The sequence below is a fragment of the Penicillium angulare genome (genome assembly GCF_028827245.1).
Source record: "Penicillium angulare strain IBT 27051 chromosome Unknown utg000008l_segment0_segment0, whole genome shotgun sequence".
Classification (NCBI taxonomy): Eukaryota; Fungi; Ascomycota; class Eurotiomycetes; order Eurotiales; family Aspergillaceae; genus Penicillium; species Penicillium angulare.
Window position 1 is genome coordinate 753693 of NW_026623167.1, and position 25093 is coordinate 778785.

Here is a 25093-nt window from a genome sequence, read left to right on the forward strand (position 1 = left end):
TCTCGCTGCAGCAGCCTCAGTCCATGCCTAAGGCTGAGTTGCTGCCTGTGGCGATGCCCCCTGGTCGTGGCTTAAAATAGTGGCCATGGTGGAGGGTGGGGAATTTACTATGACGAGGAGCCAAATTGTTGCTCCTTTTTGGACGTTATTGAGTAGCTATTTAATCTAGAAGGGACCATCGATAAATATTGAGTTGTATTAAAAACACGGTTAACTTGAGGCTTGTTCAACTCGAGTTGAAATCACCATCAAAACCTAGGAAGCATCAACAATATCTCTATACACGATTTTGCTCTTTTTTCATTCAATACTATTACTCATTCCCCACAATGTCGCGAACCACCCTTAGACTCGGTGATGTGCTCTGCATTAATATTCCCGAGCATGAACCCATGAGATGCCTTGCAAAAATTTACAGGATCAAGAAGAATGTGGTCTTTGCCGTGAAATGCCAGAACCAAATCGCGCGAAAGAATAGCAGAACAGCTCATAGGATTCTACAACACAAGATGTCTTTCCGAGATGAAGAACACGACGTCATTGAAAAGAGTATTGCGGAACTAGTTGATCTCCTCATACATGGCAACTGGAAACACAATGACAGCCAGACGCAAAAAGAGAACCTACACCAGAAATGGTTGGATTTATGGCACGCTCGGATCCAAAGGCATCGGGAAATGCGGCAGATCGAAGCTAGCATACTGGATCTTGACATAGCAAATCGACCTGAATATGAACCAGAGACGGATGTCTCCAAGATTGAGGATCACATCCATGAAATCACCCACGTCCCCGCAATTATACAATACCCCACTCTACAACTTGAGCCCGGCGAGAAATCCACACACGAGCACAATGAAATTGTGAATACATTCTTCTCTACAAGGGATACCACAGGTACCGACGTCATGGAGCACAAGAAATGCCCGATCAAGAAACTTCGAGTACCATCATTCAGCGATATCACAAGTGATGATGGGCAACTGCCGAGCCAAGTATCACTATCCACGGAAAACCTCGGCCTTGATGTTTCTTTAAGTACAAACCAACAGCATATGATTAATTATATCATAAGCACCATCTGGAGACTCTGTGCCGTATTTCAGCTTCAACATGACACTATCCTTTCTCGAGATGATGCCGGGAATCCTCAGGAGCAATCCATCATTCAATTCAAAATGCTTCTTGGTGCGAGGTTCCCCCTACCGAGATTCCAAGATGTCTCTCACATAATCATACCATTTACTTATGTCTTAAGTCAATTCATGTGCATTTTTCTCGGGCCAAGTTTGAGTTTCACGCTGGTTTTTGTTGCCGCCTTGGGTGGATGGTGCTGGTCGGTGGTGAGGCCGAAGAAGCTGCAGAATATGAAGACCGAATGAATGAATTGATACCCATGTGAATATAAGATATGATTAAATTCTAGTGATGCCTATTATGATACTTGATGGATCCGTTTCCCCTTCTGATCCTTGCGTGGATTGATTGATTGATTGCTTGATTCATGGAACTCGAGGCGGGTAAACGTAGAATCTGCGCTATTTTCTAGGCCTACGGTTTTCAAAAGGAGGACGGCAAACAGCGGCAGAATAAAAAAGAGAGGTTATAATGAACTGCAAGTAGAGACCATTGTCCTTACGGACATTTGTCAAATGAAAATATACAGAGAAGATTATGGCCCCTGCACTAAGGATGACACACTCAATCAAAGAGAAGCTACTCGTTTTTTTCACCAATTATTTGGGGCGACCAGCTGCCCATTTGCCAGAGCAGAACGATCTGCATCTTTGACTACAATCTATGCCAAGCAGCAATCGGCTAAAAAATTGATTCCAAGGTCGGTACTGTCATATGGGGTAGTAAAAAAATAATGTAGATGACCCTTATGATAATGCGAAGGACGAGTTGTGGGTATATAGCCGACTTCAAAGCCCAACAATGATCGGCGGAGGTTAATACATATAACATGGATGACCGAATAAACTCTAATCGTCACTCTTTAGAGCCTTCACAACTTTATGCTGTCCTATATCGTACTCCAATGCGTTCAAATTCAAAACACTACATGGGAGATGTGGTTTAAACTTGCAAAAGGTCTGGTAAAAGTCTGGAGATGGCCACTAATGTCGGGTGTAGAGTCGCAAACAACAACTTGTGGAGTTTAACAACATCAAATGCAAAGCTCTACTACGAAACAGATGTCCGAATATACTAACCCTGAGTAGCAACATCTAGAAAGACTCGGACATGTTCATAAAAATTCACCAAGTGGAACGAGCGCCCGATATACTACCGAATGCCCCGTTTTACCCCAGGCCCAAGAGTGGACTAATTCACCAGTCATAGAATTATCGCAAAGGTTACCTGTTTCGTCAATGAAGAATTACCGAACAAGAAATACGATTGGAAGCATCGATGTGGATCCCTTAGGCGAGAAACTAAGACGGAACTAAGGCGCCGGCTAATACTAGTATTTACTGGGCGTGGCTCAAGATTGAATTTCACGATCGCGGGAACCGAGGCTAAATTTTGCACGATCATGCGAACTACGAAGAACAACACAGCTGTATCACATACTATATGCCCTCACGTTAAGACGATTTTATGAAATATATCAATCACTCACCAAATAGATCAAGCAAACAATTAGTTAATACGTAGGAGTTCAAACCCCTCGGTCTTTACGGAACTGTGGGGACAGAAGACATTCACATGGGATTTACCAGAGGAGATCCACATTTTGCAGATCTCCAGGTCCATCTCGATCTCTTCAATTGGCATGGAAGTTTTGTTGGGGATGCCAAATCCATAAAAGGTTACTTTGGCGTCATGAACCACTTCACATGTGTTCTAAACCCCCGCATTCCATATCCGAACCAGAAGAAATATAAACCACACCCCTAGTAGTTACGAACTTGATGTCCACATAGTCCATACAACGGTTCGAATGAACAAGCTGACCTCACCATGGATACAAAACCACTATCTAAAGATTCTATGAAGTCAACATGGCGTACCGCCGACCGTTCAGAATGGACGCACCACCACTGGGCTCTGGAAATCCTCAACGCCCATCCGCAAGAACTGAACAAGGAAGTCCCAGTACACGCCAAAGATGAAAAAATACCCTACATGCCTCAGTGGTCTCTTCAGCGATGGGTTCTATTCTACTCTGCCGTCCCCCTACTTCTGCATCAGCTCTTTATGACCTATACAGGCCATACATTAGGACCGATCAGCACCTTCAACTTCTATTTCTTCGCATTCAACGCCATAGTCATATACCAAGTCCACGTTCTCCGCCGAATGGGCCACATCTACGGCTTCCTCGATGGCGATAAACATGAACGAGACGGCGTACCTGACGTAGGCGTCGGCAAGGTCGTGCACTCCCTTTACAAAACCACCGGATCTCGACTCGTCCTCGCCGTCTACTTAACCTATAACAGAGACCAGCTACCAAGCCAACTGAACTGGCTCTATCTCCCCCTTGAGATCGGTCTCTATGGTATCGTCCTCGACTTCTGGTTCTACTGGTATCATCGCCTTATGCACGATGTGGGCTTTTTCTGGAAGTTCCACCGCACGCATCACTTGACGAAGCATCCGAATCCCCTCCTTGCCGCCTATGCAGACCACGAGCAAGAGTTCTTCGATATGGTTGGTGTGCCGGTGATGACATATTTCAGTCTCCGATTTATGGGCCTGCCGATGGGATTCTACGAGTGGTGGATTTGCCACCAATATGTGGCTTTTGCTGAGGTCTTCGGACACAGTGGGCTTCGAATGCATTTAACTGTGCCATCCACTCTGAGCTGGTTGTTGAAGATGTTTAACTGTGAAATTGTCATCGAGGATCATGATCTTCACCACCGCAAGGGCTGGAGGAAGAGCCATAACTATGGGAAACAAACACGTCTCTGGGATCAGATCTTCGGTACTACCACTGATCGGATTGAATCTGTGGAGGAAAATGTGGATTATGAGAATGTTGCGATGATGCCTCTATTTTAAGGCTCGATGAAAGCCCATTACTTAAACTTATGAATGGTTATGACTGTCCTTTGTAGTTGTTTCAGTGATAAAAAAATAAACACACTGTTGCTTTATGATACAGATACAGGTAACCGATAATTTGGTAACAGTAGAAGATCGCTTTATAATCCCTATCCTAAGCGCCTCCCCCATAGACAGATGCGTATGATATAATACAAAATAACATGCAAATGGATCATGCGAGTGAAATCCAAATCCAAAAAGAGCCCGCTATGCGTTGGCGTTGCTAGCGCAAGAAAAGCTGTTGCTAGAAGCATCATCATGAATGGCCTTACCAGAAACATACAGGCCAAGACCACACATGCAAGCTCCAATAAGAACAATGCAGACATTGAGGATAGTAAGAGCAATCTTCCTAGGAGAAGAGAACCACTTGCCCTTGTTAATATGCAACCAGTAAACTCCACCAAGTCCGTAACTGAACCAACTAGCGAAAAGCGAGCTGATCAGACTCAGAAGATCACTGAAAACAGGAATGGCATCGGCGATAATCCAAGCGATAATCCAGCATATCAAGCCGATGAGGACCCAGGATCCGTAGGAGGTGAGATCGCGGCGGTGCATACGATCAGTTCCACGGAAAAGACGGACGTAAATGTACTTTAGACCAATGTGACCATTGACAACACCGGCACCCACGATCTGGAACATGTTAGCTATGATGAAAAATTGTGATCCGGATTTTAGGAGTTCACATACTGTAGGAATGGCAATTCCGTAGGCAACCTTCTTGAGCACCGGTCCAGCGGAGCCCAATGCAGGCGAAGTAACCTCTTGGCCAGCATAGTTATAGATAACAACAGCAGCGACAGTGTAGAAGATAATCTCGAATGTCTGCAGCATGTACAGAGCCTTAGGGAAATCGCGGGGCTCTCTCATCTCCGCAAGGAGACCAAAGAAAGCGACGTGGGCGCAGTAAGCAAACACGATATTGGTAACAGCAGTGAAAGCCTTGAAGAGGTTTGTATCCATGGTTGCTGTGATGGGAGCAGTCTTTCCTTGAATACCAACGCCGATCATAGTAATAATGACAGCAGTCAAGATACTGACGAAAGACGCACACGAGATATAGGTCATGTTTTTCATGGTACGGGGCAATGAGCAGACCATACAGATGGCGAAGCCGACAGCAGTGAAAACCATGGTGCAAGTTCCGTGGTCAGTAATGGTGTTCATCATCACACTGAAAGTCAGAATGTGACTGCCCATGATGAAGATGGAGAACAACAGTTGACCAATTCCGAAGACCTCACGGCCAATGGGCCCAAACAGAACATCTCCGGCATCCGCGAGGTTCTGGATGTGAGGGTAGCGTTGATGAAATTGACCAATGACGTATCCGGTATAAGTAGCGAGAAGACCGAGACCAATGATCAGGACCAAGGCCGGTGCCATGCCCAGCTCAGCAAGAGTTGCTGGCAAAGACAGGACACCCAAAGAGACAGATTCAGCAATCATGACTACATCTTGTTAGTATAATCCGATCTCTCTAACATTTCGCTAATTGTCGGAGTTTCGAAAAAACTCACACATTCCGGTTTGCCTATTGAATCGGCGAGAGCGTTAGACAGACATTCTTCATAGGGGTCTGAGCGCATAGCAAAACGAAAACTTACCACCACTCCATAGTCTTGTACTTGACCTCCGCATTGGACTCGTCACCAAAAGCATCGACATATTGAGGCTGGTCATTATCCAATTTCTTCTCATCATACCCCGACTCGGTATCAACCGGGTAGCGCTCTGGAGCAACGCCGTCGAGGGTCATTTTGCCGGTATGATATGTGTCGGTCTACCGGGAAGTCAGGAAGAGAGGCAAAGCAAACAAAACGAGAAAGAAAGAAACCAGAGATTAAACCCCGGGATCAGATCCATATGTATGTGTGCAGAAAAATCATTAGATAACCGTGGGTGGATCGCAACGTCGCATGAGCCAACCGCAAACCCCGCGAGAATTACTTTTTACGGGAATTTATGGGGAAAATTCTGGGGCTAGAAAGTCTGGAAAGATAACCATTATCGCCGCTTATCAGAGGCAAGTTAATTTTCTTTTGCCGATTCTATTATGGATCAAAATTAATTGGAGAGGTTCTTTGTAGTCATGTAAATGTAAGATCGGTGACCGGTCAAGATCTGCATACATTTAAGCGTCTTTCGGTCCACTTCCGCGCGCGGCAAGGGATCAATGTATCCACTTTAATACATTTATGGACCAATAACGGCATCGGGCGGGCTATTTATTATCTAACGAAAATCTCGGGCTTCCTAGAGGCTGGCCGACTGTAGCCGGACTGGTTTAAGTCCCGACCTCAACAAATTTCAATGCCAAGGGATAAAAATGCCGAATCTGCTTGCAAAAGCATCGGGATTCGAATGATATCTATTGAAATAACAATATTCACATGTTATACAGTTGTCTAAAGTAGTGATAATCTGCCGATATTTTCTGACAGCGTTCCGGGAATACCGATGTTAGGATCCTGGCTTACCAACAGAAGTATCATCTGCGGCTTGAGGCGCATCATCGCCACCATGAAGAAGATTTTTTTTTAGTCAAGAGAACCGTTTAAGCTCCCGCCACCTCCTGCCAAGAGATTGCATGACACAAAATTTGCTCTAGCCTCCAATCATTTCTCGGACGCGTGGGGATAAGCAGAGAGAAAATTACATTTGCTGAACCCCGGCCCCTTAAAAACCGATATGCCATGCGAGTCTCCATCCGGAGCCGAGACTACCCCCACACGTCAGTGCAAGGCCCGCACGGGTTTTCTTTGCCGTGATAGATGGCACCGTAGACTTGTGCCGGATATATGGATTATGTTTTGAGTCCTCAATGCATGGCTCCATAACCTTTCTTTGCACTCCGGGGATCTAAAAGGGTAAAGTTAGCCATCCTCACTTGGGAACTCCACATATAAATAAAAAATCCAATCAAAACCACTTGAACAGAATGATTCTCACGTTTCGAAGGATTCTTTGATCGAAATGCTTATGCAGAGCAAACTCAAATCCCCAAATCGGCCCCAACAGACTCCTGAGTATCCTGGAAATAAGCTTCAGCCTTGCATCTCAGCAGCCTTGGAAACGGTCAAGGTTCCTAAAAGACCCGTTTGTATTATCCTTCCAGATGGCGGGGAGGTCAGAAGAATAACTGATATGCGGTCAATAGATATGGTTTTCATTTTGACAAGATTCATATCAAGATGCGATGGGTGTCAAAGTCCCTTGTCACCTAAGATTACCAATAATATTGTCCACGGAAACATCATTCACTCAAATTTTCCCGACATTTGAAACATTTGAATCTCACTACGTAAATAGAATGGCTTAATTCCGAGCCTACAGTTTCTATGACTACACAGGCCCACTCGCCCCGCGGGGAAACCTGGCAATGCGATTACATACAATTAATGACTTCCAAGGTTGGGGTTTAAAAAAGCAAAACCCCACAGGATAGGGCGCGAATAATTGTTTAGGTTTACATGTACTCTATAGGGCGTGCTTATGATGCAATCGGCTGTTGGCAATTGAGGGGGAAGGAACCGATCCGTCGGCGATCTGACAAATCCACCCCAAAAAGATGAAAGCTCCGTAGAAAGTATCGAGGAACTTGATATGATAGTTTCAGTGAGCAAAGGAGGATTCAAAAGTGTCCAGATTGCCTATGCTACCATATCCGCCGCATATCAGCATCTCCAACAATTGCTTTTGAATAATCGTAAACCGTTGAGACATTTTACCTGGAAGTGAAATTGGAAACTCAAACATATAGCGCTAGTGTTGCAAATGAATAATCTAAGGAACATGACTTTTCATCATAACAAGGAAGAACGAAGGAGCCTCTCCATTTCCCGCAGAGAGTCAGGCTTCGAAGTCACGGCAGACATCAAGTATATGATATTACCCAGGACACGGGAGTGAACATTGAACTGGTCACCGCCGACAGCCAACTTCTGTTGCAAGCCCTTGGCAACATTGGAAGTGTATCCTATAATTATCTTAGTAGCTAATTGCGAAAAGTAAAAGTTGTAGAGTAAGTACTTACCACCACCTTGTTCATCACGCAAAGAAATACTCAACACCGTTCCAATAGCGAAGACGCTCTCAACCGAATCGGCAGAGGACAAGTCCTGGAGGAGTCCGTTAGACCAGACACTCCAAACCTCTGGCACAGACTCCTGTGTTGATGAGGACGCAGCTTCTTTCCAATCTGCACGGTATCCATCCCAAGACCCATTCTTGTCTAGCTTGGACATGGTTTTGAGAGAGTCCACTGCAACTGTGCATCCCATAGCATGGGCAGTATAGCTATGTCCATGAAGGAGGGCATCGCTCTTCTCAGGACTGGAGAATGCGTCGAAGATCTCGTTGCTGGCGGCTGTTGTGCAAAGTGGAATAAGACCACCGGTCAGAAGTTTGGCATTCACGCCCACGTCAGGGTGGACGCCGAGGAAAGATGCGGAAGTGGGACGTCCAAGTCGGTACAGGCCGGTGAAAACTTCGTCGAAAATGACAGGTAGACCGGACCATGATGGGGATTCTTTCGCGACTGTGGCGTCGGGAGAGAAGAGCTCTGGGTGTTCGCGGACAACATCTGTGAGGCAGCGTTGGAACAAAGGATCACTTGAAAATCAATTAGCAGGTCTCTCAATGTATAGAGAGAGAATATCACTTACCAGAAGAGCATACCACCCGCACCCAGGATGACAGGTTCCAAAATCAGGGCGCCAAATTTCATTCCATGTGTTTCAACGAGATCCTTAATAGTTCGGTGAATATATGCCTTATAACGATCGCTGGCTTCGGAGCTCAATCGGTTGTTCAGGTCAAAAACCGATCCCAAAGAACTGAACTCCGCATCGGATCCAAGATCTTCTTTTAGTTCCGCTGGAACCTCCACCTTCCACTTGCCGTTGACCATCTTGACGAGAGGGAAATCAAACCAGTGACCCCGACCACGGTACCACTCAACCTTCTTGTTATATGTCGAGGGCTCAGAACAGTCCATCACGCCGATAGTATCACCATGGTAGCTGCCTTTGAGTCCAAGAATATTAATCTTCTCTTGGCTGGCATCCCAGCCGTACCGATCGCACGCAGCTCGGAGGCCCATCTTGATCGCGACCTCCATACCGGTACTTCCATTATCAGTATAGAAGACTTTGCGGAAGCGTGGGTTGTCAAGTGTTTCCAACAAGTCACTGGCAAGGGATAATGCTGGTTCGTGGACTGCACCCGCAAACATGACATGGCCGTACCGACCGGCAGCATAGGCGGCTGAAAGCGAAAGGTCGGGGTTTCCGTGGCCTAGACCCTGAGTCCACCAGGATGCTGAGGCGTCAAATGTTGGACGAAGCTCACTGTCAGTGCTACCAGAGTTGAATGTTTGGAAGTAATCATCGTGTGCCGAATCAATGACAGTGATGTCTTTGGCTTGCATGCCTTGATGTTGAGTGAAGGGATACCAGATCAAGTCTTTCGCTTTTTCGGTCATTTCCTCTAATCTCTCGATTCGTGTTTTGTTCGTGAGTGACATTTCTTCGAGAAGGCGCAATATCTCCGATTCCTGAGAAGCTTGACGATAATAAGTGTACATAGCTTCTTCGTCTCTTTTCTGCGCATCTGCGTCTATTTGCACAGGTCTGCTCGGTGGAGATGGTAAGTGGACCAATGGTATACTCTTCTTACTAAAGAATTGTCCAAGGTAGTCGTGATTCTGATAGTAGTCATCTCGGAATAGTAAAACGGATTGTACATCGTACCCTCGCATAACCAAAGACTCATAAGCTGAGATCGACGAGGAAATACCGCCAAGTCGGGAGTCTGCTACGAGCACAATGGGAAGTCGTAGAGGTCGGTAGAGATCAGCTTGCGAGTTGCCATTGGGGCCGGGAGAATGTACGCCGCCGGCAGTCTCGACCAATGCAAAATCAATGTCCGACCGAGCCCAACCAGACAGTGTTTGGTGAATTGATGCAAGCAGATCATCGTCGCGTGGAATCTGTTAATGTTAGAGATATATTCCAGTAAGCTTCAAGGAAGGACTCACAGTCTTCGATTTGGCCGCGATATGCGGGCTGACAGGCTCATCGAATTGATACAGACACTTGGTCAATGCACCGGCTCCATATCGCTCCAAGTGTCTATCAAGCGCATTAGAATTCAATCGCAGCGCCTCTGCCGTCCAATTTCTAAGCTTACCGATCATCAGCTTCGTCCAATGCCCCCGTTGATACAGGCTTCAAGAAAGCGGCGCGTTGTTTCTGCCTCTGCACCGCATTACATAACACAGTTGAGACGATTGTTTTGCCGACATCAGTATTCGCACCGTAGACCTGATGAGCGCGCAAAGTGCGCCAAAGCCCTGCACCAACCGGAGCCATTGTTGCAGGAGATATGAGTGAATACAATGACCTCGGAAAGTGGTGAAGATGACTCCGCGCTGTTTGCGTTTACCGGGAAGTTTGACGTCAATTGGCGAATCAAGATCCCGTTGTGACTCCACATTTGCCCAGTTTCCCTTTCACCGAGGTTGATTTCTCGGTTGGGTGTTCCCAACGGACGGGAACGGAGTTCTGGATCTACAAAATCAACAAAAACAATGGATGACGAAGGATTGAAATTATTGAATGTTTTTGGGAGATTTCAACCACTGAATCTGCTTGATGTTCCTTGTTTGCCCCGGATTTGCTCAGACTTAAAGTGCGGGATGATCCTCAGCACCCGTTCCTAGCCGACCGTGCGCCAGGAAACTACCTTCGGAGTTAGAGGCTCAAATAGTTAGGCAATCGGGGAAACGCAGCGAGAGTGACTATAATATACTGAGATTCTGGACAATCCTGGTAGAAATTGAATCATTCCTCTGTCCAACTCGAATTCATTTCGCGTCACTCGGAGTCGCAATAGGCGCGAGAGCTGATGCGGTTGAAGACTACTCCGCGCTTGATCTACACACCGTGGGGACCTAACTGTTTCATCTAAAAAGAAAGAAATGAAAGAGAGAAACTTGAACTACACTCTCTGCACGTGCAAACTGAATTCTGAATCAACGTCGTCCCAGGCTGGCAGCTCTTGCCTCGTAGGGCTATAGGATTTACACGACAACTCCAGCGCTTTCAAGCTCATCCGTTTTGTTAATATATGTGGATTATACTATCAGTTCTGTAAAAGGCGAGGTATGTTACAGACGTGCTAATAGGGAACTTCCTATGTTCTAAAAAAGATTATGCTTTATCCTTGTAACAATAATGCAAGAAGTGAGCACTTGTCTCAAATGATTGAAATTTGACTGGATCCAACCCTTGCCAAAATGGGTTACGAAATTAATTTGGCATTTTTTTCTTTTCTACACAGTACTGTATGGAGTACTTCCCACGCACTCTATTTTCTCCATATTACAGAGTCAGACCCTACCAAGATAAGAGGGGCAATATGTGAAAGTAGCTTGTGGACTCGGAGCTGTAAGACCTCGGAGAAAGACAATCAAGAGGGTAAGCTTCTGTACAATATTTACGTCAATTATTCTACGATGTGACTTTAATTGACGAAACTGTTTCTGAAAGGAACATGAACATGAAATTTGAAATGATGATAGCAGAATGTAGATGTCTTCCTCAATAGACAGCCAATATTTCAGGTGAAATGCCTCATTTGATCCTTCCCGCTTCTGGAATCTTGGAGAGGCTTGAGCCGCCAATATGAACCCTTTTCCCCATCGGACTATCACTTCCGGCTCTTTTTGGACCAAATAATAGGGATTATCCGAATTTTCCACGATCTCATACAAAGTGGCACGGTCCTCTGGTGGAGGTGTTCGTCCCATCGGTATAGAAAATACACGTCCAAAAATGGAAAGGCACATATACTTACGAAGATACGTCGAATCACGACAGACCTGAGAGCATGAGCCCCCTTTTACACATTACAGTGTAATCTCAGTACCTAGATCATATTGCTCATGGGCGGCACGGCAAGTGATGAATTAGTTGAGGATTTATTAGCAAATGCGGGACTTTTGGCCCACTACAACCAATCTGATTCCTCGAGGGTCCCCGACACGGCACATTTATGCCAGCCTTACCTAAATAAGCAAGTTCTAACTTTAAGAGGTTGTCAGAGTGTCTCTAAAATCGACCTATTGAAATTTACTCCATGGATTTCGTCTTTAGGGGGCGCTTGAATGCATACTTCCGCTTTTGGATGGGGAAGTTCGCTTTGCAGTCACCGCGATGCCGTGTCCATCTCAAGCAGCTCATTCATACAATGCATGGTGTACAAGTGTTTATTATACAAGAATGTAGCATTCGTCATTTAATGAAGAGGTTCCGGGTCAAAGCCCTGGCATGTCTTGCTCTTTTGTGGGCTGGGGTAAAGGAGATGCATGTGCCTTAAATTGCGATTGGCGCAGTATCTGGCGATAGACGAGAGAACCGAACTTCTCCGTACGGGGCTTTATCGAGATCTTTGTATTCAGAAATAGACTAAGCCCGAGTAAAAGGCCACTCATCCGACAGGTACCGTAAGCTATAGTTCATTGGTTGATCTGGAAGTTTCTTACCGAAGATCTCATCTCGCATCGAACTAAGTGGGGACAGAGATCCATCTAATAACGCCTCTTTCCAGAACGTCGGATAGGAAACCCACAACTTCAGCTCACCACTACATACTACCTCGTTGGTAATCTGGTTCCAGTCGATCTTTTTCTTCATGCAGTTCTAGCGATGGATATAGGTGGGATCTTAATCCCTCGAAAGACCCGGCACCGCCGAAAATCGTTTCCATACCAGCATTATACCTCCACCTTGACCTTATTACGATTCCACAATCACGACCAGCAGATGATCACGTCTGTGGATTGATGGAGCCAAGAGAAAGAATTTGAAATCCCCCATTGCGCTAGGAGAGAGTACCGAGTACAAAAGGGTACACCCCTTCCAGGCACTATGTAGTCCAGAAATATTTTGTTTTTTACTCCAATTTCTCTTCCCAGTATATCAAAATGAAGTTCTCTGCTGTCCTTCCTTTCATCGCTGCCGCTTCGGCCTCTTGCCTTCGTGGCACCTCCCTTATGCCCCGTGCCGCTGATGGCACCGTTGAGGCTAACTCCTTCAACTACACCAACCTCGGTGGCCCTCTGAACTGGTACGGTTTGGACAGCGCCAACAGCGCTTGCTCCACCGGCAAGTTCCAGTCTCCCATCAACATTGAGACTGACGAGATCTCCTACGCTGCCGCCAACTCGGTTCACTTCCACGTCCCCAAGGCCGACAATGCTAAGTTCGAGAACCTTGGCTCCGGCCTCGAGGTTGTTCTGACCAACGGTACTCTGTCTGCCAACGGCACCTCGTACAAGCTTGCTCAGTTCCACTTCCACACTCCTAGCGAGCACCGCATCAACAACGAGTACTACCCCATGGAGGTTCACTTCGTCTTCGAGAACACTGGTATGTCTATCCACATATCTAAACCAAATCAAAAACTAACACTTCTCTAGCTGGTGCCATTGCTGTTGTTGGCTTTGTCTTCGAGCTCTCCCAGTTCGGTTACTCCACTCCTCTCTTCGACTCTGTCTTCGCTCACATCGATGACATTGCCACCCCTGGTACCTACACCAAGACCGACCAGCTGGACTTCTCTGGCCTGACCCAGCACCTGAACTCCCACGGTATCTACCAGTACTCCGGCTCTCTGACCACCCCTCCTTGCTCCGAGAGCGTTGCCTGGTTCCTGAGCACCGAGCCCCTCCCCCTGAACGTCCAGAGCTACAACGCTGTCAAGCACATTCTGAAGTACAACGCTCGTTACACCCAGAACGCCCTTGGCCAGGACAACCTTCTGGAGGTTGCCGCTAAGGAGCTGAACTAAGTTCTCGTTTCTACGAGCTACCATTCTAAAAGTTGATGATTGGAGTTGGCGATTTGGAGATTGTTGCCGTGTTGATAAGAAAGGCTGAAAGCTGTATATACAATAATTCATAATACAAAGAGTGTCAATGTCAATTGATGCTACAAGCAAATTTCCCAATTCGGTTTCCGTAATTTGCGCCTTGTGGATCCGCCTATGTCCAAACCACGGCACATATCTCGCCAATGAGATTCCGTTAGAGCGCTCATACCTCGATATTATGAAGGGACCCCTATTATTTCGGGGCGGATGGTCAATATTTCGTAAAAAAAACGTAAAAAATCCCGAGCGCGTGGTTGATGCCAAGCGCGCCGAAGCTTTAGCCCAGAATTCTTCGCGATTCAAAGTGGAGACTCCACGGACTTGGCCGGAATTATCCCCCTGGATCGAATCCTGCGCACATTCATCGGCCCTTTTGTGCAGTCGTGTGTATTCATGGCATAGAATGGTGACTAGATCTGGGGAAGTCACAAAGTGGAGGTCGATAGGGATTTTAATATGGTCGGGGCATTTTGGTTTGTTTTTTTAAGGTAGAAAAATCCTTATATGTCCACACACCTTATTAATATCATATGCTCGTTTACGAGATTAAAATTGCACGTCTTATAATGGAAATGGATCCCGTTCTTTCCCAGAAGGCAGTGGAGTGTACTCCGAACTCCGTATACCAATACACCTGGCGTTGTGCACGAGCATGTGCATACTCAGGCTCTACATACTGTACATACTGTAAATGTATTGTATGAAGTTTACAGGCGCTTCACCGCCTGCATCTGTGGGGCAGACGCGACGCGGTAAAACCCGCCACCTAGGCAGATTCCAATGTGTGCCTGAGTCTATATAAAGGCTATCTCTGAGGAATCAATAAAGTTAAATAGTATTCAGTCGACTTATATATCATGTTTTGACTTCATCCAGGAACCTCAAGTTGAAGATGCCTGGAAAGACATATATAAAGATACTAAGATAATATTAGACTATAATTGTCTCCAGTGATGCCTGACATTAGAACTGTTCCAATTTTACTCTTGCTATATCCGAGTTAGTACCTCTCACAATATCAAGCCTTATCCCTCGTTAATCTTCTGTCATTCTTGGATCATCGTGTCTCTGTTGGACTCCTCAACTTTGGACGAGATGCGATTTCCATTGAAAATTCGAATATACTCCAGCAGACCAGCCGGAAGAAGACCCTAATATACATCATACACTTTCAAAATTAGTCCACTACGGGCTTATCGACCGAACCGTCAATGCCAAACCGTCCTTTAGGCAGAAGGTTACGTGGGATGGGCTAGTTACCAAGCATGAAACCTCGAGTCCGATGATCGACACAGTGAGAATCCACAGATTGGAGCAAACATTCTGTACAAACCAGCTCCAAATCCGAGACAAAATACGAAATGATGATTCGGAAGAACAAGATCCTGGGTTATATCATACTTGGCCTATCATAGACACTCGCTTCTTACGACACTCCTACCAAGCTGCTCAAGAGACCATAGAGGACCACAACAACTGTGGACTTTTCAGCGACTACATGGAATTTAAGCGACACGCATCTCGATTAGATAGTCTTTTCCCCGAAAGCGGCTCAGAAAAGAATCCAATTCTTCACGAAGCCCGGGATGATCTGCAACTTCTGAGAAAGACTCTATCTAATAGAATAATCCAGATGTCCTCAAGGCCCTCTTTGGAAACCGCTCAAAACCGCACTTCTGTCTTTTCTTCGAGATATTTCCAGCTAAGTGGGAGAAGTCTTCGCGGAAAAGAGGCATTGCAAAACTTAGCAGCATTTAACTCGACCACACGACTCGATTTGAGAGAATATATGCACGATATCTCAGATGTGAGTGACCATGATAGCAGAACAGAAGTCATCAGTAAGTTTGATGAAACACAAGACGACAAATATTCCGATTCCTATATCGAAAGCGAGCGACGCGACTCTACTTTCGTTCTTTCTGAAGCTACTGCGCCAAATATTCAGGTTGAAAATCGTCCCGTTGAACTTCTTCGTCTTCAATTTGCAGATACAATCACCACCGCCTCGCAATATGTCTCTGAAATAGTGTTTTCTGCTGAGGACCACTCGGTTTTAAATACTGGAACATGGTTGGTGTCTGAAATTGACGAAGTACAGACAGTGTACTCAGATGCTTTCACTCTGAGGGGATCTCTGAGGGACGTTTATATTGACGAGCTGGTCCATGAAATAATCAAAGATATTTCGGGTGAACAATTGAGCTCATCATATGCACGCCGTATTGCAGATGCCATGCCCGATTACCTGAAAGCTTTTTCATTGAGACTTGGGTCTGTCAAATCATCGCAGCAAGAACACAGAGACGTTACTGCATCCATTCGAAAGTATAGACAATGAGTTGAAGAAACCAATATTTAGATTGAGCAGTATTTCTGACAAGAGCCCTAAGAGAAATATCCGATGAAATCATGAGCGCGATACTAGATGATTCGCCTCCGCATGCAGCCCCGGATGATGCACCTACATCATGGGAGACGCGGGCAGGCTCCAACATGCCGCTACACGATATCATGGAGCAGTGGTCAAAGTATGAAGTAGAAGAAACTAATGATGACGCATGGGGCCAACCGAATGAGAATTTGGATGAGGGAGATGATGATCCCTCAGATGATGCGGAGAGCTTCAATATGAATCCAATCGAAGAGACTGATACGGATGAAACCCTCAGTACTACGATGCCAGCACTTGTAAAATACCGCGAATTTATTGTTGGAAACCCCGCCTACGACTGGTTTCTTAAGGATATCCATAAGCACTCCCATCTTGTTCCATCAAGTCCAGATATAAGCGCGGAAATTCGAAAAACCATCTTGCAAGCTCTACCTTCACAGACCACCTTCAGCAGGCGGGAGCCCGTCAATTTGTATAAGATGACCTACAGTATGGACTGGGACTTGATCTCGTTTTTGAAGGAACAGGAATACAATGAAGAAAATTACCGGGCGCTTCCGTTGGTTATCACGTTGACAGGTTCTCGGGAAGCAGCCCAGGCGCTTACATGTTCCCAATATCTCCATCAGACATGGCCATCTTCTGCAGGTGAAGTACTCAAGACACTTCAGACAGTCTTGCAAAAGAGCAAAGCTGCAGGTATGTTTTATCATTATCTCTCCCAAAAAGCCAATTGATAAAAGTGAGTTCTGTCTCTTTAGGTGATCTCCCCGACGGCACAAAACTTGCTGCCTGGTTACAGTCGTCTAACACATCAACGGAGCAAAATATTAAGGTTGAGACAATAGGCTCCGCTTATTTAGTCGCTGAGATTGGAGAGCTACTCTCATGGCTGGGATCCGCTCTACGCACTTCGCCACATAAAGATCAAATTGCGTACTGTCGACCTCGAGTTGCCCAATTCCAGACCATTGTTCATAATCATGAAAAGTCAAAACACGAATACGCTGCAGAGATCAGCGCAGGAATCTCTTTCACGATTGAGAAAAAGAGACAGATCTCTAATATTAATAGGGAATGTTGGCATAGTCTCTTCCGAAACAGTATTGTGGTTGAAGGTTATACAATATCCCGACAAACTAAAGATGGTGCTGTCAATAGTCTTGAAATCTCTGTTAGAATAATAGCTTCGCTTGCACAAGCAAAATACTTAAACACTTTCCTGGGAACACCAATCCTCAAAGGCTTCTCTTCTATGCTTGTTCCCACTGGTGTGCACGATGATGCTATTTCTTGGCATTTAGTCCACAATAAAAATGGTGATCAAATATCATACCTTAACAACACTATCACCTCTGCGAAAGGCCTTGTGGGTGGGCGATGATCGCAGACACACCATATTCTTGGCTGGTACTCAGGTGCAAGATACTTGGCTGGTACAATATAATATTCCAGCCAAATAAAACAGGAACTGACAATGTCGTTTCATTCTAGGAACAAAAGACACCAAGTATGATTTAGCGGGATCTCGGCTTCCAAAACCACGCAACAATAGAATATACAGTCAGACTTTTATTACCAGTGGCCAGATAGTTACAGGTTGCTCGCCTTTTCTGGTTGGCTACAAAGACACCCCTTTTCACGTGTCCCGTGCTAGATACATTAGAAAGCTGAAGTGGATTATCCAAAAGTTGGTCGTTCTCTGGGATGAAGAGACAAAGCAAGGGTGGCTGTTGAACGGAGCTAGCGCTCTATCACATCTTATACTTGCTTCCATAGTGCAAGATACCACAGATCCCCTCATCTCGGAGTGTCTTTTTCAATGGGATAAATTAGAAGAAGGCCCTTCTAATAGCGCACACATACCTGGATCCGCTATCGCATTGCTTCTAAACCACAACAACCGGGCCTTAGCAATCTACAACAGCAAAGATAAACATATCAAGTTTGAGAACAGAGCGGAGCATTTCCTCAACATACTTGAGCAAATATTCGATTATAAAGTGTATACTGTAGGGCCAGATGGCGATGGGTACACCTCAAAGTCTATTCCTCGGGCGCATTTCGAAGGTTGGGACTTCCACGACCTTGCCACCGAATCAGATCCACTATACCCCCGGCTAGCGAAGATGGCATCAAAGGGTAAGGCGTGGATCGATTTTACGCGGTCTATTCACGCGATCAATCTTTTGGGCCGTGGATTCGGGGAGATATTAGAACCGTTAAACTCTTCTTGCTCTCACTGGGCCTCCCTTCCCAAGGACCAATATTACCTGGCTGCTGGGATCGCAGATCTACAGAATATTGTTGAGTATACCGGTGATCTGACGGCGAATCCAATTAGGCTCAGTGAAGATCTAGTATGGCACAACCCAGAACACATCTTTGATTTCTGTGGGTGCGTGGATGCGACCGCGAATCACGCGGATGTAGTCCAGGTAATTCTACCAGCGACACTATCAGATGGTGAAGACCAATACAGCAATTCCATCGATCTTTATCATACTGGAGCGGTCGTGTTTGGGTCTTTTTGGGTCTTCCCGGGATTTCCAATGGCGATGGGGTGATTCTGGGGATCCCGAAAGAGACGATATCCAAGCCGATGAGCAAGAGTATCTTTCTTCAACATACGATCTTGGGCCCGACAACAGCAACACAAGTTCAATCGGCTCTAAGAGCGATCTTGCCCGATTATCCAGCATTGAGGCGCCTTCAACAGAAGATACCATTCCCACTTCTTGTGCCGAGGATGAGGGTACACAACCAAAGCCTCTAGCCAGATCATACACTCATTGGAACCTGGCATCACTAAGAGCCGAAGACTACGCTGTTGGTATTGTATGTGCACTTCCATTGGAGCTTTTGGCTGTTCGAGCTTTATTCGACCAAACACACCCGACGATCGAACTGTCAGCCGCACACTCAAATCACTACGCACTTGGTAGCATGGGTCGACACAGGGTTGTCGCTGCGTGTTTACCTGACGGCGAATACGGCACAAACTCTGCCGCAGATGTCGCTTCGAACTTACGAAGAAGCTTCCCTTCTGTAAAGTTCTGTTTACTCGTGGGTATCGGTGGCGGTGTTCCATCACCCACGAACGATATTCGTCTAGGCGACGTGGTGGTGAGCAAGCCAATTGGCATGAATCCCGGGGTAATTCAATACGATATGGGCAAGGCCCTAAGAAGTGGCGTCTTTGAACAAAACGGAGTTCTCTATGCTCCTCCCCACATGATTATGACTGCTTTAAGCAGCTTGAAATCCGACCCACATCTTCCTGAGAATCCGCTACAGGAGTACATCGACGAAATCGCAGCATGGAGGAAAGAGAGCAATGTTCTTTGTTTTGATATGGAGGCAGCTGGCATTATGAACACTCTACCTTGCTTGGTTATCCGAGGGATCTGTGACTATTCGGATAGTCATAAGAATAAGGTGTTTCAGGAGTATGCGGCAGCAACTGCTGCATCTTATGCCAAGCTACTTCTTTCTTATATTAAATATACTAATGAGATGGACGGAATGGCGTCGAGGTCAATTAAAGATGACCAGAGTCTTTTGGGTGCTTTCCGGAGGGCATTGACCTTTCTACCGATGCGTGGAGCTTGATTTTCGCTTCCAAGGTTCACAAGATTACAAAGCGTCCAAGTGTTAATTCGAGCTAAATTCTCCATTGTGCAGATATGAATAAATTTAATGCATATGCTATTTAATCACTTCGCTGACTATCGTATTGACTCAATATTTTTAGCTAGTGGCATATTTGGCAGCCACAATATTAGCCTGCACAGAGTTCTCAACATCATCGGTCGGGTATCCCGACGTCATGACACCCTCGTAGAAAGTTCCCTGGGCACCATTGCTGTTGTCACCACCAATACCCAAAATGATAGCACCCTCCTTAAGCATGGGGTTGTAGCCCGATGGGCGCGCACCGCTATAGTAGGTAGACAGATCGCCTGTGGTAGCATCACCACCACGAATGGCCCATTCATTCGATTCTCCCTTTAGAACGGCGGTAAAGAATCGCGCAGTGATAGAGGGATCACCACTGTTGTATGTAGCACTCTCCCCAGAAAACAATCCGTTCTCCATATCAGCCATGAGCCATGGCCCGCTACCGGCACCGGTACCCCAGCCCTTGTTGTTACCAAAGTAGATAGCCTCCATGTGGCCCGCACCGGTATCGTCGTTGCTAGTCTCGGCATTTCCGTAATCAAAGCAGCATTGGTCGTTGTAGTCTGTTCCATCCACCACGGCATAGAGGCCCTCTGCTGCATCACCAGTAGCTATATTCACGGCATTGTCGTTGCGGTAGCCGTTACCCGGCACGATCTTAACACCGTATGCAGCTTGGCCATTAAGTGTAATTGGGGCCGCAGTGGCATCAGACAGGCTGTCGTAGCCGCCGGATTCGGGACCTTCTGCTGCACCGCCAGGTGGAGCTTGACTGAGGTCATTGCCGTTGCCAGATTGGTCATAGATGATTGTGATGTTGCATGTTGTGCTGGCACAGAAAGTGTCTTGGCTAGCTGCGTCGGCAACACCGCCAGCAGTCAGAGGTGCGATGTCTATAGTTGTGCCGTCAGACGTGCGAGACACTTGGTACAATGAACCATCGAAATCGTCAAACAGGGCACGGGTGGTGCTGTGTGCCGCGACGCAGGGTGTGTCACCGGCAGCGTAAATATCACAAGGTCCAGCAGCCACGAGAGTACCTGTGGCTACGAGTGCGAGAGTGACACGCAGTGGAGTGAAAGACATCGTGACTGTCGAGGATCGCTTTGACGAGGAGCAATGTAATTGAATGCACCTAGGCTCTTCAGTTCGATGATGAGAATAACCAATTTTTAGGGGAACAGAACAGCTTTATATAGTTTTATGCTGCATGGTACCTTGCTTTCGTCGATGTGACCTTCGGAGATCTCCATATAATCTTTCCTTTCTAAGAAGTGTAAGATTCACAGCAGCAGACCCGAAACAAATGTGCAGAATGAAGACATCATCCACTTTGCCCCACAATTCCCACTATTCCTGCTGATGTTTCTCTTCAAATGGCGCATTCCCCACGGGGTTGAGGATATACCCGACGCTCAAAGGGTCGCAATACCATGCAGAATGACCAATAGAGAGAGAACCTATTAGCCGAAAAGTACAGTATCGGTTATTAGCGAGCATGCTCAAAGTTGAGGTTTTGCCAATAGTGGAGCTTTGATATATTAGTATATACGTCATCAGTCAATGTCCTACATTAGCTTAAGTGCACTAAGATTCCAAGGCTCTATAAGGAGCTTTACATTTAGTGCAGGCCCGAGCTACGCCTCCAACGCCTCTAGCGAGAATCCCATGCTTAAATATCGCCCAAGTACGCCCACATATCGATGACCCGCTGTCCCCGGAATCGCTAAGAATTCCACTTTTCCACAAACAACCCTCATGGATCACGCATTGTATGATGTTTTCTTCCAAGAACAAAGCATCTTGTCTGCTGATTCAGTTAATACAGTATTCTAAGCTCTGAATCAAACTGACCATTTAGGTCCATTACTCCGCAGGAATGTTTCCAGCCTTGGTGAAGATTGACCAAAGTGCGGGGAGAGATCGACACGGCTTCCTTGAAAAGCCTCCACCGCCTACCAATAACGCTAAGACATGACCATATAGTTCAATGGAAAAAGCAGGTTCCATCGGAAATAATTTACGCACTAAGGATATGCACCGTGGTGTCTTACATGGTATGGCCGTAGTTTTGCCGACAGATTTCGGTTTTTGCGAGTATAAGCATGACCAAACCCCGCCTCTGCAGCCCAAGTGATCGACAAAGATACTCCCAACCTTGGAAAATCTCCTACGGGGAACGGGAATGACCGCTCACTCTGTGTTAAGCTCGGAGTTTTTCTTTTCGAGATTACGGGATTGATTGATGAATGGATAATTATCTCCTGATCAAATATTCTTGGCTGGTATTGCCAAGAAGAAGGTCGGTCTCGCAGGTTCCAGTTAAAACGATTATAAAAGCATCTATGACTAGAAGTTTTATTGAAATCATACAAAAATCTTGTGCTAGAGCAAATTGATAGCTCTCCTTGACCAACTAGGGGAGCTCCATGGCCATTTACCTATTGTGTTTACATTTCAATCATCCTTGCATCAAGCAACTTGAACGTATCCGGCCACCTGACGATAGCTCCAGCTTCAGATGCTATATTGTTTTTACATTAATCTTCGCAATGTTCAACAGTCTCTTCAAGTTGCCGATGAAAAGTAGAACCAAAAAATCGAGAAAAATACAATGGTGTGTGCTTGAAGACTCGGACTTAGGGATTGACCTCGGGCAGCCGCCATCCAATTGATTTCTGCTCATTTTCAGCGTAAACTTCAGCAGAACGATCGGATTGAATGGTGGAATATACATTTACAAGCTCATTTAAGCCTGATGTAAAGAAAAAAAAATTATCGTATAAGAAAATGAAAAGAAAAGACCAGGTTGGGATGCTAATATGTAGCAATTAATCTAGAATACCTGCCACGAAAGTACCTGGGCAGGCTTTTTGGTCCAGTGGAACTATCCAACACAAGCTACGTGCTGATTCTTATCACAGGTTTAGTAAATTGTGCAAAAATGAATATTTCATGTGGAATATATCCATCACTTTGCCCGGGTGGACGTATCTTAGCGCCAAGAGCTGATGGAAGTAAGCGAGATCACAAGTCAACTTGAAATCTTCATGGCTTCAAATGATAGATAGAGATAGTATAATGACGGCAATCACGGAAATATAGTATAAACTCAAACTTTCTATACGAAGTTACGAAACAACATTCCCGACACGCGAATCTTCATGATGCAAAGACCTCCTGAGGGTCTGACGCGATCTTCGCTTAGATGATCCGAGATAAGCTGCCAAGAACGGTGGGGCTCGACGCCGATCACAGCTGAAAGCTGCTTCATCCCTTGCGACAAATTCTTGCGACCGAGTGCAACGCGACGCGTACAGGAGACCTGCAGCCCACACAATATGACTGGAGCTGGGATTGATGTAAACGAACTTCAATCCAATCCCCGTTACCTTTTACGGCAGCCACGCGCCCTACAATGGTTCGAAAATGGTCGGTTAGTGAAGCGCAATGAGGAGGAGCGACAAGCAGGTACGATTTTTGCATCGGCGCGCATGCGCGAGTCCAAAGCGTGTACTGATGTGTGTATGGATGGATTCTGTAGGGCGGTTCGAACTTTTTCTGGATTTGCTTTATGTTGCGATTCTGTCTAATTTTGCGGATACGCTTGTCGAGGATATCACTGGCGCAAAGCTTGCGAAGTACTTTGTAGGAGCTTTATGAACAAGCCATGAGATTGGGCGTGTAGTTAACTTCTGGTTACTTTTTAGCTGATCCTTGCGCCATCATGGCATGTCTGGAGCGATCTGCGCGAAGTGATGAACTCATTTTATAATGACGACTTGCTCCAACGTGTGCTCATTCTATGGATCATGGCCTTGATGGTTATGTACGGTAACAACGCTCCACTGGTAGATGAAGATATCTCAGCAATGCGCGCTGCTGTGGGATCATACATGGTTGCGCGAGTTTCCTTGGCCGCCGCCCATGTCTTCAACTCTTTCGCCAGTTACCAACACCGACCGCAACAGCGACTATGGGCAGGCTTGTCAATTGTCATCCTCTGCGTGTACATTCCACTTTATTTCGAATCGGTATCTATTCGGGGTAAAATCGCCGCCGCCGCTATCGCTGTCGTCCTCGAAGAGATCAGCTGGATATTCTGCTATTGCCCTCTGGCAAAGAAGATGCTAAACGTCAAGTACTCAACAGCGGTGGATATTCCGCACGAGGTGGACCGATTCGCAGCCTTTTATATTATTGCACTTGGCGAGTTTCTGTATCTCATTGTTGTTGGAAATCATGCGGCTGTTGGATTCAACGAACGTCTTTTGCGTGCTATTTGGACATTGATTATTGCTTTTTGTTTGAATTGGCTATATGTGCACGCTGATGGTTCTATCGACACGGCACATCCTCTTAGACACAACATTTATACGGCATTTGCTTTTGCGCTCGTCCATCTCCCTCTGATTGCTAGTCTGTTGGCCGGTGGTCATGTCGCGGCCGCATCGGTGGAGGAAGAGGACTTCGAGGATGCGCAGCGGTGGCTATTGTGCGGGGGCTTGGGTGTTGGTATGCTCATGCTGTACGCATTTGCGTTACTTCATGGCTCGAAAGATGAACATGGGGCCCTATGTGTTGAAAAGGTATGCTGAAGCTCAGGTCCAGCCTAATCTTTTCAGTCCGCTGATAGATATTCTTATAGCCATACCGTCTGGTAATGCGCCCTGTTACAGGTATCATTATGATTCTTCTCCCCTTGGCCCACCACCTCGATGCTACTGCAATCCTCTCGATTATAATGGCTTTGTTTGTATTTTGTACCATCTGGGAGAGCGTCACATCCCTGAAAGGTGGTGCTCATTTCTGGGAGCCATGGACTGAAACGAATTATCCCGACGGCTGCGAACGCCCTCGTCGGTCATCGAAAAAAGACACCGAGGTGGCCACTCCAAATGCTGAGCTTTAACGATCTATGCTGTATCAAATCAGGGATGTTGATATTTGAACGACCTTTGTTATTATTTCATTTATATCTACTACGTGAGTTTCTGTTTAATACTAATCTGATTG

General features: G+C 46.0%; 9 protein-coding genes across 9 annotated transcripts; 6 read left to right on the forward strand and 3 right to left on the reverse strand.

Annotated features, from left to right (window-relative positions):
- Window positions 1-329: 329 nt before the first annotated feature.
- Window positions 330-1382, forward strand: N7478_011000 (uncharacterized protein; the record flags this gene model as incomplete). The annotated part of the gene is made up of 1 exon (XM_056927214.1): window positions 330-1382. One exon carries the CDS (start codon window positions 330-332, stop codon window positions 1380-1382), a length of 1053 nt encoding a protein of 350 aa, XP_056774262.1.
- Window positions 1383-2967: 1585 nt separating this feature from the next.
- Window positions 2968-4014, forward strand: N7478_011001 (sterol desaturase family protein; the record flags this gene model as incomplete). Its single annotated transcript, XM_056927215.1, has 1 exon — window positions 2968-4014. The coding sequence occupies one exon, from the start codon at window positions 2968-2970 to the stop codon at window positions 4012-4014; it is 1047 nt and encodes a 348-aa protein (XP_056774263.1).
- A 252-nt stretch (window positions 4015-4266) lies between these two features.
- N7478_011002 (uncharacterized protein) lies at window positions 4267-5824 on the reverse strand (the record flags this gene model as incomplete). Its single annotated transcript, XM_056927216.1, has 3 exons — window positions 4267-5516; window positions 5586-5599; window positions 5673-5824. 3 exons carry the CDS (start codon window positions 5822-5824, stop codon window positions 4267-4269), a joined length of 1416 nt encoding a protein of 471 aa, XP_056774264.1.
- Window positions 5825-7871: 2047 nt separating this feature from the next.
- On the reverse strand, window positions 7872-10439 carry bioDA (adenosylmethionine-8-amino-7-oxononanoate aminotransferase; the record flags this gene model as incomplete). The annotated part of the gene is made up of 5 exons (XM_056927217.1): window positions 7872-8044; window positions 8102-8679; window positions 8733-10057; window positions 10106-10199; window positions 10258-10439. 5 exons carry the CDS (start codon window positions 10437-10439, stop codon window positions 7872-7874), a joined length of 2352 nt encoding a protein of 783 aa, XP_056774265.1.
- A 2615-nt stretch (window positions 10440-13054) lies between these two features.
- Window positions 13055-13920, forward strand: N7478_011004 (carbonic anhydrase family protein; the record flags this gene model as incomplete). Its single annotated transcript, XM_056927218.1, has 2 exons — window positions 13055-13499; window positions 13550-13920. The coding sequence occupies 2 exons, from the start codon at window positions 13055-13057 to the stop codon at window positions 13918-13920; spliced, it is 816 nt and encodes a 271-aa protein (XP_056774266.1).
- A 1034-nt stretch (window positions 13921-14954) lies between these two features.
- N7478_011005 (uncharacterized protein) lies at window positions 14955-16342 on the forward strand (the record flags this gene model as incomplete). Its single annotated transcript, XM_056927219.1, has 2 exons — window positions 14955-15000; window positions 15183-16342. 2 exons carry the CDS (start codon window positions 14955-14957, stop codon window positions 16340-16342), a joined length of 1206 nt encoding a protein of 401 aa, XP_056774267.1.
- A 71-nt stretch (window positions 16343-16413) lies between these two features.
- N7478_011006 (uncharacterized protein) lies at window positions 16414-20008 on the forward strand (the record flags this gene model as incomplete). The annotated part of the gene is made up of 3 exons (XM_056927220.1): window positions 16414-17095; window positions 17891-18834; window positions 18908-20008. 3 exons carry the CDS (start codon window positions 16414-16416, stop codon window positions 20006-20008), a joined length of 2727 nt encoding a protein of 908 aa, XP_056774268.1.
- Window positions 20009-20146: 138 nt separating this feature from the next.
- N7478_011007 (uncharacterized protein) lies at window positions 20147-21163 on the reverse strand (the record flags this gene model as incomplete). Its single annotated transcript, XM_056927221.1, has 1 exon — window positions 20147-21163. One exon carries the CDS (start codon window positions 21161-21163, stop codon window positions 20147-20149), a length of 1017 nt encoding a protein of 338 aa, XP_056774269.1.
- Window positions 21164-23418: 2255 nt separating this feature from the next.
- Window positions 23419-24989, forward strand: N7478_011008 (uncharacterized protein; the record flags this gene model as incomplete). Its single annotated transcript, XM_056927222.1, has 4 exons — window positions 23419-23548; window positions 23622-23725; window positions 23788-24666; window positions 24726-24989. The coding sequence occupies 4 exons, from the start codon at window positions 23419-23421 to the stop codon at window positions 24987-24989; spliced, it is 1377 nt and encodes a 458-aa protein (XP_056774270.1).
- Between the last annotated feature and the right edge of the window lie 104 nt (window positions 24990-25093).